Below are 17,378 nucleotides of genomic sequence, written 5' to 3' on the forward strand. Positions count from 1 at the left end.
AAATTCACTGCAGGAAGGTCCCAGAAATTTAAAAAAAAAAAAAAAGGATATTAATAATAGGTAAATCTCTCAAATCTACCCCTTCAGGAAAACCCACATTATGAAAATCTAAACTTAGAAACTAGTTAGAGCAGTTGTATAATGTTAAGTGTGAGTAGGTTTCTATATTTTAAAAAAATTTTTAAGTACAGAAAAGGACTTAACTGATTTTCTACCTGGTTCTCGCCTAACTGGTTCACTGCCAGCATCTCCTTTGTTCATCCTGATATTGTTAAATGCAGCAATAATGAACTGGAAATGACAGTTTCTAGATGACATATTAATTCTCCAGTAAGTCCAAAGAGCCTCTGGAGTTACAGTATCCCCAGTAAACAACCTCTACATAGACTCCAACGTTTCTAGAATTGGTATTTTGCTTTCAGATGCTACTCTCTCTACAGAGCATAAAAACTCAAGCAAGCATGGAAGAGATGGCAGATAGGAGAAAGAGGAAAATGAACATTGTTCATTTGAAGGATGTTCATTGTTCATGAAGGAGGGAATTTAAACATTGTTTAAAGTAGAATTGGAAAGCTGTATGTACAGGCTTCTAAGAGAAGATGGCACTGTCAGGATGAATAAGAAAGTAGCTAATTAACAGTAGTAACCCACACCTGTAGGTTCAGAATGATCAGGCTGACAACAGATTCCTGAAAGTAAGAGATAGATAGGTAGCTCAGTTAAAAGGAGTCTTACAGAGTGCTGAGAAAGAGAGCGAAGAGAAAGGAAGAGTCATGGACCAAAACTTGGGGGCATATTCACATTGTGAGACAGAGAAGAAAAGATGGGCACAGTGAAAGAGGCAGAAACTAAATAGTGAGGAAAGTATAGCAACAGAAGTAAAAAAAATTCTAGAAAATGTTTAGCATAGCTACCATACATCCACAAATTTTTACCACTATGTGGTATATATTCAAGAAAAATGAAAACATATGTCCACGTAAAATTCTGTATCTGAATATTTGTAGCAGCATTATTTATAACAGCCAAAAAAGTGAAAACAACCCAAATATCCATCAGCAGATGAATGGATGAACAAAATATGGTATACCCATACAATGGAAAATTACTTGGCAATGGGAAGGAATGAAGTTCTGATACACACTACAGTGTGAATGGACTTTGAAAACATTATGATAAGTGAAAGAAGCCAGTTACAAAAGACCACATGTTGTAATGATTCCATTTATATGAAATGTCTGCAACAGGCAAATCCACAGAGACAGAAAGTAGATCAGTATTTATCAGGGGTGGGGGGAAGAAAGCAGGGGGGGATCAATTGCCAATAGGTGCTGGGTTTCTATTTGGAATGATGAAAATGTTCTAAAATTGGATATTGGAGATGGTTGAGCAATTCTGACTGTACTAAAAAACACTTTAAAAGGGCAAATTTTATGCTATTAAATCATATCTCAATGATATGATTTTTAAATGCAGTATATTTTTATACTTTGTATTTTATATTTTTAAATGTAGTCTTTCCAAACGTATGCCAATACTGTTTTGCCCACATGATGTCAATACATCTCTGTATCACTGTTACTATTCACCATTGTTCAGGAAATTCTAGTCGATGCAACTGGACGAGAAAAAGAAGGTATAATTACCGAAAAGATAGAAACTAGATTATCATTTGCAGATGATGATTGACTACTTTAGAAAAATCAAACAAGTCAACTGAAAAAATATCAGAACTAATAAGATTTCAATTGGCTGGTTTTAAGACACCCAGACAATAACTGATACAGTACCAAATGCCATCAACAACCAATAAGAAAATACATGGAGAACAATCCATTTACTCTGCGCGTACGTGTGTGTTGCCTGTGAGTAATAAAGTGTACAGAACTTGGATGAAGGTGCCAATATAACAGAATTTCAATTACATGGTTCTAGAATGTATATGGAAAAAAAGAAACATATAAGAAAAGTGCAATTAAAAAAAAGATTAAAGCAAGTCACATCATAAGCCACCGTAACTGAGAGTCTCACACTGTGGCAAATTAGATCAATGAAAAGAGGACTAAAAAAGCACACAGGAATTTCATCTTAAATATATGGCAATTTGTTAAATGGTAATAAATGTAACTTAGCGTGTAAAGGGAGACAACTAAACCGCTACTGAACAAAAGTTAAGGGTTAGAGGAAAAAAAGAGTTTGGTTATATCAAAAGGAGGGGATGGGAGAAGAGACTGAGTGCTAAAAGGTAAGGAAGCAGAGCTACCCCATATGGTTAGGCAGGACGTACAGGGCACAACCTGCACAACCCGACGGAGAGACCCTGAAAGCACCATTCCCCCCCTCATTCAAAATGTGTCTTCTATCCGAACAATAAAAAGAGTTTTATGGGTTTTGGTCTTCAGTTCTTGAAATATCTAGAATCTAAAGCCATTCTAAAGCAAATAAACTTACTGCTTAAAAGAGTGTACTAAACTGCGGTCTCCTAAAAATTTACCTTATTTTGTTAGCTAAGAATATCAAAGTGGAAATTTTTATTTGTAAAGTCCAATACTCCCCCCATTTTCCCTTTCTCCTTGCCATCAGAGAGCAACAGAGGAACATAAGTAAGACTTCCCATGCTGTCTTTTTCATTCAGCAACTCTGAATAGGAATTTTTTTTCATTATAAAACTTATTAAAATGTAGTTTTAGTAAATGATCTTGATCCCCTAATAATTACATTTTTGAACAAGAAGCTGACAAATCTGTTGACCTGATAAAAATATTATCTTGATTGTAGTGTTAGTGGTTGTGGTTACCTGACTAGTTTAAGCTTTTCAAAATTCACAGATGAATTCAAAAATTCACCTTAAAAGGGTGAATTTTACTTTATGTCAAGTTCATTTAAATGAACAAAATACCTTTCATTTCTCTAAGGATGTAAAAGTTTTTCTTCTTATATAGTCTTTATTTCCCCTACGTGGCTTCCATGAGACCCCCACATCTGTCTTTAATAGTGTAAGTTTCCTCACATGATAGGTGACCCTTGACTGTCCACTAGGGGCAGGGTACCAAAAAGCTGACTGTAAGTGCTTTGCTTAAATGTGAAGTTTATCAGCTGTGGGCTTCATTATATGGTGATTTGGCCCATTTCTTGTGGACCTCTGATCTCAGTTTCATTAGGTATTTTACTCTTGTGTAGGTCAGAATTCCCCTATCTCCTGAATGGAAGATTTAGTCTTAAGATCTCTATGTCAGCATGTAAATAATTATCTATCCCTCTTTTTTCAGCGGGTATCCCCACTATCATGTATAACCTGTATCCTCCAGCAGAGAGGCTTTCTGTTTAACCCTCTCCAGAGGAAAAAATCTCCAGTCTTCTGCAAAGGTGAAAGAAGGACAGTCACTCAACTGTGTGGAACAGGAGATCTAACTATTTTGTTTTTTTTTTTAATTGATGTGAAATTCACATAACATAAAATTAACTATTTCAAAGTGTACAATTCAGTGGCATTTAGTATACTCACACTGTTGTGCAAACCACCACCTCTAACAAGTTCCCCCAAAAGAAAACCCTGTACCCATTAAGTAGTTCCTCTTCATTTTCTCCTCTTCCCAGTCCCTAGCCATGACCAATCATCTTTCTGCATCTATAGGTTAGCCTATTCTAGACATTTCATTTAAATGTAACCATACAATATGTGGCCTTTTGTGTCTGGCTTCTTTCACTCAGCATGTTTTCAAGGTTCACCCATGTTATGGCACATGTCAGTACTCTTTCTTTGTTATGACTAAACATAATATCTCATTGTATGGATATACCACATTTTGTTTATTCATTCATCCACTGATGGACATTTGGATTGTTGCCAGCTTTTGGCTACGTGAATAGTACTGCTATGAGCACTGTGTACAATTACTGGTTTGAGTCCTTGTTTTTAACTCTTTCAAGTATACACCCAGGAGTGGAATTGCTTGGTTCAATAGTATTCTGTGTTTAACTGGGTCAAATTGCTTTCTACACAGAACTTTCAATCAATCTTCTTATTTTAGACCTACCTGCAGCCCTCCCAAGATATTTCTTTTTTTTTTTTTTAAGATTTTATTTATTTATTTGACAGAGAGAGAGATACAGCCAGCGAGAGAGGGAACACAAGCAGGGGAAGTGGGAGAGGAAGAAGCAGGCTCCCGGCAGAGCAGGGAGCCCGATGCGGGGCTTGATCCAGGACTGATCATGCCCTGAGCCGAAGACAGATGGCTTAACGACTGAGCCACCCAGGCGCCCCTTCCCAAGAAACTTCTAAAGGTAACTTGGTGCATTTCCTGAACCTATAAGGGTTCCATGATCATTTCAGACTAGGCTCTTGGTTTTCTACAATGCTGTCTTAATATTCAACTTTCTCAAGTTGGCAAGATCACTTTTATTATTCAGCCATCTGCATTCCTGCTTCAAAATGATTACTGCTATTCTTTCCTCTCCCATCCTCGTCCTAGTAAGTGTGTGCCTTCTTTCTATTGTATTACTGTCAATTTAATGGGAGTTCAGAAGGGAGTAAAGGAATAACAGGTGTACTCAATCTTCTACTTTAAGTCAGAAATCCATAATAAACATTTTAATATCACCTATCTACTATTCTGTCTATCCAATTTAAACGCCTCTCAAGTAAAATGAACTTATTATGGGGGATTATAAGCATATATAAGGATAACCTCTGCTCTCAATAAGCTGACAAACTAGTCAATATATAGGTCATATATAGAATGACCATATATAGAATTTATATATAGAATATAAAGGTCATCTTCTTACATATGTTTAACACTGTATGAACGTTAAGGTTCCATTATATTCTGATATACTAAACTTATGGAGAGCTGAAAGGAAAAACCCAAACCCATTGGTAGTACAGGTCTCAAATGAAGTATAAAGTCATACCTGGCATCAATCACTAGGAAAGGACTTCCAGTCAGAAATAAGGAATTGAGAAGGAAGTGAACTCTAGAAAACCAAGAGTGGAAACTCTGAGCTTCTTTCAATATTTGCTTCCAGGATCAGTCCTTGAAGGCTCAAAATGTCTAGGTGGGTGTTTTGAGTTGATATGGACAACATAGTCATTGCCATGTGCCAGAAAGCTGGGACACAGAAGGTGTAGCTGCAGGGAATCCCAAATTGAAGACACAGCCAGACTTTGGAATCTGAATAATTTGGACCATATAATGATTCTTCTTTTTATTATCTCCTATTTTCAGAGTGTCTTGTTGGAATGTTATAATCCTGTCTCACCTATAACACTGTTGACAGTTACACACCCACACAGGCCAGTGGTGAAGAGGGAACAGTAGCCCCCTTAGCAGTGGGAGGTCTGAGAGACTGCCACTCCCTAGACAATATTTCCTTCAAATGTTTTTTGGAAGATTAACTTTCAGTGCCAACTTAAAAGGTTCTAAACTTTATTTTTTTTTGAGAGAGTGAGTACGCACGGGGGAGAGGTAAAGGGAGAGGAAAAGAGAGAATCTTAAGCAAAGCAGGCTTCACGTTCAGTGTGGACCCCAACGTGGGGCTCAATCTCAGAACCCTGAGATCAAAACCTGAGCCAAAATCAAAAGTCAGATGCTTAACTGACTGAGCCACACAGGTGCCCCTGAATTTTATTTTTTAATAAAGAAAAGTACCCTTTTATTATACAAATACACAAGTATTATATATGTACTTATTGATTTTGTGGACTCTTTAAGCCTTGGTTTTGAAAATAAAACAAAATAATCCTGGTAATGCATTTATTGCAATGTTTTATGTATATTAAGTGCTTAAAAAAATTAGTATTAGCAGCTCCCGCTATGATTACTGTATCTCCTCCTACTATCATTGCTATCGTCATTACAAGGTTAAGTACCAAAAGAGCACATGGCAAGGAGGCAGAGACCACACTGAACTGCTGTGACAGGGAAAAGCTTCACAGAAGAACCAAGATTTTGAGCTGGGATAGGAGTTTGAGAAGACGATCGTTTTAGACAGAGGATGATATCATGAACAAACAATTGAAGGGAAACTACAAGCTCTTTTGGACGTAAGAAATAGGTTTTTAGCCTTAGACTCACGCAAAAATTTTCAAATGTGTATCTCCAAGTATAGATTTCAAGAACAGCCAATGAAACTTAATGAGAATATTAAAGGAAAAATTTTATTTTTTTAAAGATTTTATATATTTGAGAGAGCGAGAGAGGACGCAAGCACATAAGAGCAGGGTGAGGGGCAGAGGGAGAAGCAGACTCCCAGCTGAGCAGGGAGCCCAATGTGGGGCTCAATCCCTAGACTCTGGGATCATGACCTGAGCCAAAGGCAGACGTTTAACCGACTGAGACACCCAGGTGCCCCTTAAGGAAAATTTTAAATAAAAGGTTCCTTTCTAACAAAGTAGTCTAAATATCCTGTTATTACACAGAGAAGTCCTCTGACCAGATTTAATAATTTGCTTATAATACAAATTACTTTCACTAGATGTATCAAAGTATCTCAATTTCTTCACACACAAGATTTTAACTATTCCACAAAAGAGAAACCAAAGCAACTTAATACAACTAAAATCAAAGCAGGCTGCTTTAAACATTAATGACTGCCTCTATTAGCAAGACAAGAGAAACTGGTCATCTGACAAATATTTAGCAAGAAACTGTGCATGTTTATATATTTATGTTAATATTTTTTGTCAATAAAAACCTGTAATAAATAATACTTTGTAGTAATAATAAGAGATCTAGAATATTTTATTGATTTTATTATTAACTCTCAAGCATCTAATTTTACTAAAGATGTTTTAGGCTAATTTTTTATTATACTCTTTAAAGACAGTATTCTTCCTCTTCTTTTCCATAATTCCAACTATTATTCCAATCAACCATTTTCTTTCTGACATGCTAATTTTCATACATATATCTTCTCAATTTTCTTGCTTGCTAAAAATAGAAGTCCTCCAAAATATCAAAGCCACATGCTTTTGTGCTGGCCTGTAGTTTCTTACCTGCACTTCTCAAATTAGGGTCCAGCCCTGGCATCTCTTTGTTAGCTTCAGGGCTGACGCTGTAGATTGACGCCCCTGCTTCGCTGACAATACTGAGAAGAAAGAAAAGGGGAATATCATTTTCCAAACTTTCTGCCTGGTCAAAGAAAATTAATGAATAAGACGGCATCGTAAGAAAAAAAACTGCAGGGCAAAGTGCTCTCTTTATATTTCAATGGCATCTATAGCATTTAATTTTTCATTAACATAAAGTGATCAAGTAACGTTTGCGTTCTTCACAGAGGAAATACACAAGTTTAAATCCATAATGAATTCATTCAGTTGTTTTTCTGTCAGTAGTAATGCAATGGATCCTTTCCCCTAATCCCAACTTTGAATTTCCAGAACATACTGAGATCCTCTTGTGTTCATAATATATTATTGACTAACACTTACGACTCCCAACTGTAGTAATTATTCTAAAGCATCATGGAGTGCACATACATGTGTGTGGATATGTGCACACGTGGATATACACAAAAACCACTGCCATAAACACTGCCGTGATTATTACTCAATTATAATGAACAACCACAATGTGAACAGGAAAGGGATCAGACAGGATATTATCCCACTTCCTTTCAGGAGGGTCGGAAATCATCCTTTTAGTAAACTTGAAGCCTTTCACTTCAGGCAGGTGTTAAACCATTTACTTAATCAAAGCATCACACACATTATCCTCTTCTTCTTTGGCTCCAAATACTTTACAAACCACGATGGAAACCCTCTTTTACAGTGGACAAGTATATATGGTGGCTGATATCACAACGGTTTACTCAACATTTTCAAATTAGAGGTATTCTTTTTTTTCAGATTTTATTTTTTCTTAGAGAGAGAGACAGCATGTGTGTGCGAGCGCATAAGTGGGGGGAGGGGCAGAGGGAGAGGGAAAAGCAGTTTCCCCAATGAGTGGGGATCAGGATACAAGGCTCTATCCCAGGACCCTGGGATCATGACCTCAGCTGAAGTCAGACACTTAACCAACTGAGCCATCCAGGCGTCCCTAAGTTAGAGGTATTCTTTATGACATAATATGCAAAGAAACATCATTTACCCAAAGTATCGATGATACCTGTGGCTCTACCACAAGACCATCTAGGTGTCAAGACTCAAAAGCAGAAACATGTCTGTGCTTTTTAATCCACTCTTAGAAACTTCTTCCTTTCTCTGTTCCTCAATATTTACTTCAATTTTGAGGTAACTTTTAACATATTACCCCATTGTAACAGTTGAACACTGATAAGAAAAGTGTGAAAAAGTTAGTTTGTTACCCGTCTTTGAAGAACTCTTGACTGAACTTTGGCAACAATTATAAGCCACCAAGACTTGAGAAGATTATTTTGGGGAATATGAAGACTTATATTTTTTTGCAACCAAGTTTACTGTCCTAAATTTCATAATAGGAAAAATGAACACTGTAATTATTTACTCTCATTAATATCATCATCATGATAAGTAAGAGGTAACTGAGTGCATATTACACACAAAGTACAAAACCAACCACTTTACAGACATTATCTCATTTAATCCTTTTATGGTGATTTTTTTTTTAAACAGATAAGTAATATGACCAAGGTCATTTGGCTGGTAAGCCACTGAGCTGGATTTGAACCCTAATCTGCTTTAAACCTAAGTCTGAACTCTTAACCAGCACACACAGTAACTTCTGAATAGCTTTACAACCTCTCATTAAAATGAAAACCCATATTTTGGTGCTAAACAATAAGTGTAATAACATCTTTTTAAGGAAGAACCATTTTTTTTCCTTTCTTATGTGTCTAAGGTAGAATCTAAAGCATGTGGAAGGTCAAATATATTCTACAATTTCAGAGATGGACTTTAAAATTAAAAGTTAATTGTGCTTTTTCTCCAAAATAAGATTTAGATTCTGCTTATCTTCTACTATATAATGATCAAGGAGAAAATGTAATGTCAAATAAAGTTTGAAGTGAAGAAAACTCTTAGTGTGGCATAACAGGATGTTAAAACCAACACTCTAGAAGGGATTTTTCAGTTCCATTATAGTGGCACTTTCTAACCAGGGCCCTTGGTCTTCTGGGCAGGGAGAAACAGAATTCATTAGAACTGCATATAAAATACTGTGTTTATGCATTTTTTTTTCCTAGGAAAAGGGATTATAGTTTTCAGTGACTCCTTAAAGAAACCCATAACCCCTCAAAAAGTTAGGAAGCACCATCACAGGATAAGACTATTCAGTCACCGGTCATGGAAAATTTGGTTTCAAACACAAATCAACACTCAGTCTAACAAAGTTTTTTTCTAAAAAAAAACTAGAGTATCCATGAAGTGCAGGCTGGACCTATTATTAAGGGAAAAGAATATTTTAAAAAATTTCACCACAAATTTATTTTCTATCATTTCAAGAAGGCTCCAAAATTGCCACTGTTAAGTAAAGGGAAATGAAGTGGTAAATAAAAATTCCAATTAACTGTGGCTTTTAGCAGTTTGGTACCTGAGAATTTGCTGGGTGATTCACTGTCTCTTGGAAGTTATAATTCTCAATAGACTAGGGAAACTGTTGCAAAGAAAAACACTCAGATAATAAATATTCCTCCAAATACCACACTGCCACTTCTTTTAAACAGAGGAATACAAAACAGATGTGACATACTGCACTGAACGATTTTAGATTAACGTTAATATTGAATCAATACAAAATGTAGTAAATTTCATATGCTTTAGTTATTAGATAGCATGGGTCCAATAAATAGGTCACTACTAAGCATGGAACAGAATGCTCCAATGATCTAAATGAACAACAACAACAACGAAAAAACACCTCAACACTGATTTCTTCAATACACAACATATAAGTACCTAAGAAGTCTATGTGGCAAAAATTAAACGAAACAAATCAAGCTGGGAGTGGTGATGATTTTTTGAAGGAGAAGTTGCAAAGAATAAAAGTGTTTGTAATGATCCCACTCCCATTTTGTTCATTCCCATTTGGATGTCAAGGATAGACACTCGAAAGTATGCTAGATTTTATATGCTGTTTATTGTAAGTTTCCCAATAAACTATGGAAAAGTATTCCAATGATCTCTAACATATTTTGAGAAAAGCAAAAATGAACTTTACATAAAATTCAGACAGCTCATGATTTAATAAATAGTCCACAAAACAAATTTCTCTCAGGTGTAAAGAAACTGGGCTCATAATCTCAGCAATTTGATTATTTATTTTGCCATAAAGCAGACAAGACTCTGAGTAGAATTTATTATTTGGGGGGAATTTAACTGACACAGTTGTAAATGAACTGCAGGTTCAATATTATTACAGTGCTCTGAAGCCCTTTCAAATTGCTAGTGCATACAAATACTTAAATATATACATATAGTATCTCAAGTGTTAACAATATGTAAGTACATTTCAGAAGCTACTGTTGGACTTACACTTTACCAGATATATGTGTCAATGTGCTAATGCTCTATAATTACACAGGTATTTTTAAAAACTATCAAATTCAGCACGATTTTAGGGTCTTTTTTACTTAAAAAAAAAATACAAACCACACACTCAAAACTAAAAAGCAAGTGAAATGCCCATAATATGGATACATATTTAATTTTATTTTTAAAAATTTTAATAAAAACTCTAAGTTAAAAATGCTAAATTGTTATATCTCAAGTAAAATTCAATGACATTATATAAATCTGATCATTTATCAATATTTGTTTTATTTTTTGAAAAGATATGTTTAAATTACATAAATTACATAATTTATAAGTGTCTTCTACCAAAACAGATTGTATGTTGATGAATCTTTTAAAACCCGGTTTGCAAGTAGTTTTCTTATAGTGACTATTTGTTCTGACAATAAAGAGAATGGAAATTTCTTTTACCACATTGAGATGGGGTGCGGTGGGGATTCTTTTCATGAGACAGGAAAATTAGCCTTTTGTTTTTTTAAGTTATTAGGCTAATAGTTTTCACATTCATTTACTAGGTTACATGATGTCTCCTCTCTTCTCCCCATTTCCCAAATATGAAAATAGTTTTGTTGTTTTCTCTTATTTTAAAATAAATCACATACTTTCTTATGCTAACAGGAGAAACTTAATTAAAAGGTAATCTATTTAAATGAAAATGCAGTTATTTATTAAGATATCAAAGTCAGCCAGGATATACTGCTTGAATCAATAAAAACTAATGTGTTTTAATTCTTTTCAAAAGTACATTAGAATTCTTCAAATCTTACTGTTACCTAACAGCTTTCTTTTCTTCCTTCTGCCCACCAAAAAATATGCACTAAATAGCTACTACATTAAATGTACAGCTTATTTCACTAAAGTTTTTAAAAACAATTTATCTAAAAACCGTTCTTCCAAATTTTCAGACTGAGAAATACTCATACGGAGAGAGTAAATGGCTTGAGCTAAGTTTCCCAAGAAGTAATAGAAAGCGCTAAAACAGATAGCCAACAGAGACCTTGATTCTGTGCTCTGCACACCAGATAACCCATTCTGAAGTATGAAAGGACGGCTGTTGTACTTTAGGGATAGGAGACAAAGCCAAAACCAAACCACCGTGAATAAAAGGGGGTCTAGGATTTAATGTTTAAAGGATAAAGCTTACTTCTAAGAAAATATCAAAGCAATTTAAGTTCCTGTATTTAGTGATGAATTGTCATTTCAGGGAGTCTCAAATGAGCAATATCAAGCCGCTTTAAAAACCAGGGTAACCTGATGATACGGAAGCAAGCAAACAAGCAAAATTAAACGCTGTTAAAGATGTTTAAACTGTAGAACTCTTTCGGATGGTAGCTTGAAAATACAGATCAAGTTACAAAAACACGCATTCTTTCTGAATCAGCTATTACATTTTTAAGATTTCATACAAAAGAATTTTAAAATACACAAAAAAATGAAAAAGTGCTATTCAAGCTTTTACTGAAAGAAACTGAAAATCAAAACACCTATTATTAGAGGGTTCATTCAATGAAAAACTATACTGTCACTAAAAATTAGTTACAAAATATTAAGTGAAAAAAACTGGTTATATGACTATGATATGAGACCAACTCTAATATTTTAAAATATAGATCTATATAAAAAGAAGAAAAGAGAAAGTGTATGTAACATAATGTTAATAGTATTTAAATGAGTCATTCCTTTAACTGCATTCTCGTTTCTTTAAATTTTTCTGCAATAGCCATGTAATATTTATAAACAGATAAAGTTTAAAATTTAAATTTAAAATAACAATTGTTAATTGGCCAGGAAATCTGATATCACATAATGCTCAACATTTTCTTTTAGTCCACCAAACTTTCTTGTAGAGTTATTAAAGTTATTTTGAACTTAATCTGGGTAAACATATCATTTGTTAGGAATAACTTCCACACATGGCCTCTAGATCTCAAACAATAACATTTTATGATATTGCTATAATATAAAAGAAAGGTGGCCAAGCAGAAAAGTCAAGAATAAGGTCTCAACTTGTACACATAGACAAGAAACAAATGCATGATGAAAAATTTTACAAGAAATTACATATTCTATATCCTTAAGTTTTACTCAGTCCTTGCCTCTGAACTCACCACCCAAGTTATCCTTCATGATCGCCAAGGCACAATCAATTCACTACCCACAACGTACAAGATGTGAGGCGACACAGTAGTGTGACAGGAAAGTAGTGTTTGTGGAAAAAACACTAAAAAGAAAATATGGTGAAGGAGGAAAAAAGATAGAGAAGACATAGGAGCTCAAGATTTCAAAGGCACCAAGCGGTTTACCTTTAGATATGTAACACTAGCACCATCTGGTGGAAGACCGCTTAGAAAGAATTCGATTGCCAGTTAAAGAAAGAAAGAAAAAAGAAACAATAATTCTAAGCCTTCTTTCGAAAGATGAGCATTTTTCAAAGAGAATAAGCCTTAGCAATGGTACAGTAATCACACGGAGGACCCGTAATAAGCCTGGGAGAACTTATAATGTCTACTAAAGGTGTCCCAGATGGACATTCTACCATATGTTATCCACAGAGCAAGATTTCAACAGTACAGAATTCCCTCGGCTACCTTTCCTTCAGTGCCCCATACCACATCAGATGAAAACAACACTTTGCAGCCACAAAGGAAACCCAAATAAGGAAGACCCAAATGCAGCAGAACTTTAATTTGGAGTTCAAGGTTCCTCAGAGCACCAGCTACCTATCTTTCCGTGCTATAAATAAACCAACAGTATTTAGCATGAGAATCTGCTTCTGCTCTTCAGCATCACAGGTTTATGTGCACAGTGATGCCGAGCCTCTACACGGGGCCACAGTGTGGCAAAACAGACATCGAAATCACTGTTGCTGCTAGCAGTGGGCCATTCAATGACAGAGATGACAAAAATTACTGGTGTCTTCAAATGCCGTTATGGGGGACAGTAAATCAACAAACTGAAAGCCAAAGAGGATGGAGAGCTTGTCTGACCACGAATGGCACCAGCAGAAATGATATCTCCGCTACTCTCTGCAGTAAGCATCCCTTTTACTCTTTCTCTTTCCTTCACCTTCTTCTGCTTTCTTTTTTAAAAATCCCTCCTTTATTTATTTTTCCCCCCTCATCTACATTTGAGACCAACGAGAAGTTGTTACAAGTACTGCATGATACCACTAAGGGAGCACAAGAAAAAGCTGCCACAGGAGCAACCACGAGGCCTGGAGCCTGCGTGGAGTAAGACTAAGCAAAAGGACAGCGCCCCCTGCCTCCAAAACAAGAAAATCAGGCAGAGAGAAGAACACTAACGACAGAAGAAAGTGTTCTCTGCGGCAGTACTGTAAACATTCCATGTTCATTACTGACACAAAAACTAAGAGGGCAGGGAATAAAGACTGACCTGATTTTACAGTGAAAATGTCCTTCCATCAACATTTTGAAATGTATCGATCTAAAGACCATGATGTCAACCTACCTGCCAACCCACACTACCCCCAAAAGTATGCTTCTCCTGATTCTTACGTTTAACTCCAAACTGCCCATTTTTTAGTCACTTTGAACTTATCCATAGAATAACCAATTATCTGTATCTGTTTATTTTTCAAATGCAATTCTATTCAAATGTAAATTTGAGAGCTGCATAGAGAATTGTGTTGAATTTTCTTACAAAGGGGAAAGTTCGCCTCATTAACCCATCTTTTCACCTTTTCTAGCTTATATACATCTATGCAAGTTTATCCACTAGTAATATGAAGAGTACAGATTGTTACGGCATAGACTTTTTTAGAATGAAACGTATCTCAAAATATTTTATTCCTTTAATATCCATCCAATAACAGAAGTCAGAATCGGAATTACCAACTTAGAGGATATAATATTCTAATATTTTGCTAATAGTAAGTGTTCAGTAATGTCATACTAATTATTAAAAGTTTTGAGGACAATAACAAAAAGGGACAGAAGCAAAGGAAATGAGACAATGAAAAGTAAAATAAAAACAATAGTTAAAAAGACAGAGGCTGAGACCTACTTTACCAGCGAGCAGTAGCCCAGTTCTTTTTACCCACAGTAGAATGAAGTTTTGGAAACAGCAATGGTTTATGCCACATTCCCCAATACTCTTCTAAATATTACCATTGACAATCTCAGTGAACTCCGCTAATAAATGATGCACATCGATCGGCTTTCATACCTTGTTACCCATTCTTTCTTTTCTCCCTTCTCATATTTGTTTTATTTTTAACCCTCAAACCCCATCTTTCCTGAGGTGAATTTATACCTTGGCAGAAGTCATCACCCGTCCCAGTTCCCTTGCCCCTGTGAAGGGAGACCCTATCTACAAACTTCATCTTACACATGCACCAGGTAGCAGCCAGCCTGGAGTAGCCTTGACCTTCAAAATTTCCTTTGGCTACCCAGATAATGCTGGGGGAGAGTGGGAGAAAAAGCAAACCTGAACACACATGCCAGGCATAAGACCACTACTGTAGATCAACCAATTTTCTAATCGTAGTTTTTAAAGGTACGCTGAACAGACGGAGGGACAGAATGAACTTCAGTTTAGCTAACTGTTCCATTTACTTCTTTATCTATAGTCAGATCTTCACTTTTTTGGGATCACTGCACATTTCTGGCTCTGCTGTATTACACTGTGTAAATATTTAGGAGAAATAATTCCTTTCAAGGATCTAAACTTCCACTGTCGTTATGGCAAATGAACCTGTTTATGCTATGTTTGTTAAGTAACAGCAAGCCTAAAAGAACACAGGAATTTACTAACATATGTGATACACAAACATCACAATCATAAAGCTTCTCGTGGGGACACAGCAAGAACATGAAAGCCCAGTTTATTTTTATTCCCATTGCCCTGTAATTTTCTTTAGCTCTACTACAACTGTCCTTAATTCGAACCTTTCCTGCAGTTACAGGAACAGAGTAGACTGAATGTACACAAACTATACCCCAAATTACCCTCATCTCCATGTGACCCTCCTTGTTTCTAGAACAATGGTTCTCAAACTTGATCCTCCATCGCAATCTGCTGCAGGCTGTTTGTTAAACCCCAGCTAGCTAGGCCCACCCCCAGAGTTTCTGCTTCACTGGGGCCAAGAATTTGCATTACTAACAAATCCCCTGGTGATGCTGATGCTGCTAGGCCTGGGACCAACCACACTTTTTGTTTTATGGTTTTATTGAGGTATGATTTATGTTTCATGAAATTCACCCATCTTAAGTGTATAATTCAATGACTTTTAGTAAATGTCATACAACCATCACCAAAATCCAATCTCAGAACATTTCCATCCCCAATATAGTGTGTGCCCATTTACACTTCTCGTTCCTACCTCCAGCTCTAGGTATCCACGTTTTACTATCTGTCTCTATATATTCACCTCATCTGGACATTTCCTATAAATGTAATCAGAAAATAAATGGTCTTCTATGTATGGCTTCTTCTCTTAGGATGTTTTTGAGATTCTTCCATGTCGTAGCATCAGTGTTTCCTTTTTATTGCTCAACAGTATTCCATTGTTCTACATGTACCACACTTTATTTATCTATTCATCAGTCGATGGCCTTGGGGTTCATTCCAGTTTTCTGTTATTAAGAATAATGCTGCTACAAATATCCATGTATAAGTCTTTGTGTTGGACACACATTTCATTTCTCTTAGATTCCTAGGAGTAGCATAAAGTATAAATTTACACTTAATTTTAAAAGAAACTACCTAGGTGCAATCAATGAGTGCTCCAGTTTATTCATTTCCATGATACTTGTTATCATCTGTCTTTTTGATTATAGCTATTCTAGTAGTTATTAAGTGGTATCTTTCTACTTGTAGTTTATTTTACATTTCTTTAATTAATGATGCTGAGCATTTATTCAATGTATATGTTGGCCTTTCCTAATCTTCTTTAGTGAAATACCTATTCATATCTGTTGCCCATTTTTAATTAGCTTGTCTGCTTGTTATCAAGTCGTACGTGTTCTTTCTGTATTATAAATATAAGTCTTTATCAGACATGTGATTTGCATACATTTTCTCCCAAATTTTGGCTTGCTTAGTCATTTTTTTAATTGTCTTTTGAAACACAACAGGTTTTAATTTTGATGAAGTCTGAAACTATGAGAACCACTGTTCTAAAGCTTCAAAAATTCAAAAGAAATACCAAATCCTTGAAAAATGTGGAAGTTTAGTGGTTTCCCATCTGTATAAGCAAATGTAAATGTCACTCACATCCGCTTTTCTGTTTTGTTTCCTTTTAGCAAAGCCTATTACAACTATCATCCTAAATATATTCACCATTTTCAGGAGGAAAAGAAAATGTGCAACTAACTGGCTATAATATATTATGGAATGAATAAATTCAGCTGCAAATAGGCCTCAGCTATCAACTGGGAATAGTGGATGGAATGCTAGCACTAAAGAACATGAACTTCTGAGCCAGTGTTTTCAGAATCATTGATCAGTCCTATGGCTTTTAATGCCATGCTTAAAGCTGTAAGAAATATGTTTACTCTACAAAATAATGGGAACAAAGATAAATGGTGTACCATGGTAGAGGGTATAGAGAAAAAATCATTCCCTGAAAGATACATTTGATTTATCTTGATATTTTTGTCTAATTTTATTAGACTTCTTCACTGAAGATTTAAAGATAATTCATATATCACTACAGCCCTTTCTTTGTTGAAAAGCTATTAAAATTTAAATTAACTTTAAATTAGAGTAGCCAAAGATGGCAACCAAAGTTCTAATCTTGTCCAGGACCGACCATAACTTGCAAATGTATAAAACATACTTCAAGGAAATATCGGAAAGGTTTAATTCAGGTAGAAGAAATAAGATTAGAAGTTTCTAAGGTGAAATCCAAAATACTCTATGTTTATTC

The 17,378-nt window shown here is 35.4% G+C and overlaps 1 protein-coding gene across 8 annotated transcripts in view; it reads right to left on the reverse strand.

The window, feature by feature from the left end:
- Positions 1-17,378, reverse strand: part of SRBD1 (S1 RNA binding domain 1) — a 208,689-nt gene that overhangs the window by 97,896 nt on the left and 93,415 nt on the right. For all 8 annotated transcript variants that reach the window (XR_004624865.1, XM_034659076.1, XM_011236753.3 and 5 more), the window contains exon 15: positions 6,998-7,089. Coding sequence is in view for 7 of the 8 variants with exons in the window: in XM_034659076.1 (XP_034514967.1) it covers positions 6,998-7,089 (92 nt within the window). In the remaining variant the exon portion in view is untranslated. The remainder of the gene's footprint in view (positions 1-6,997; positions 7,090-17,378) is intronic.

The sequence above is a fragment of the Ailuropoda melanoleuca genome, chromosome 4, assembly GCF_002007445.2.
Source record: "Ailuropoda melanoleuca isolate Jingjing chromosome 4, ASM200744v2, whole genome shotgun sequence".
NCBI lineage: Eukaryota > Metazoa > Chordata > Mammalia > Carnivora > Ursidae > Ailuropoda > Ailuropoda melanoleuca.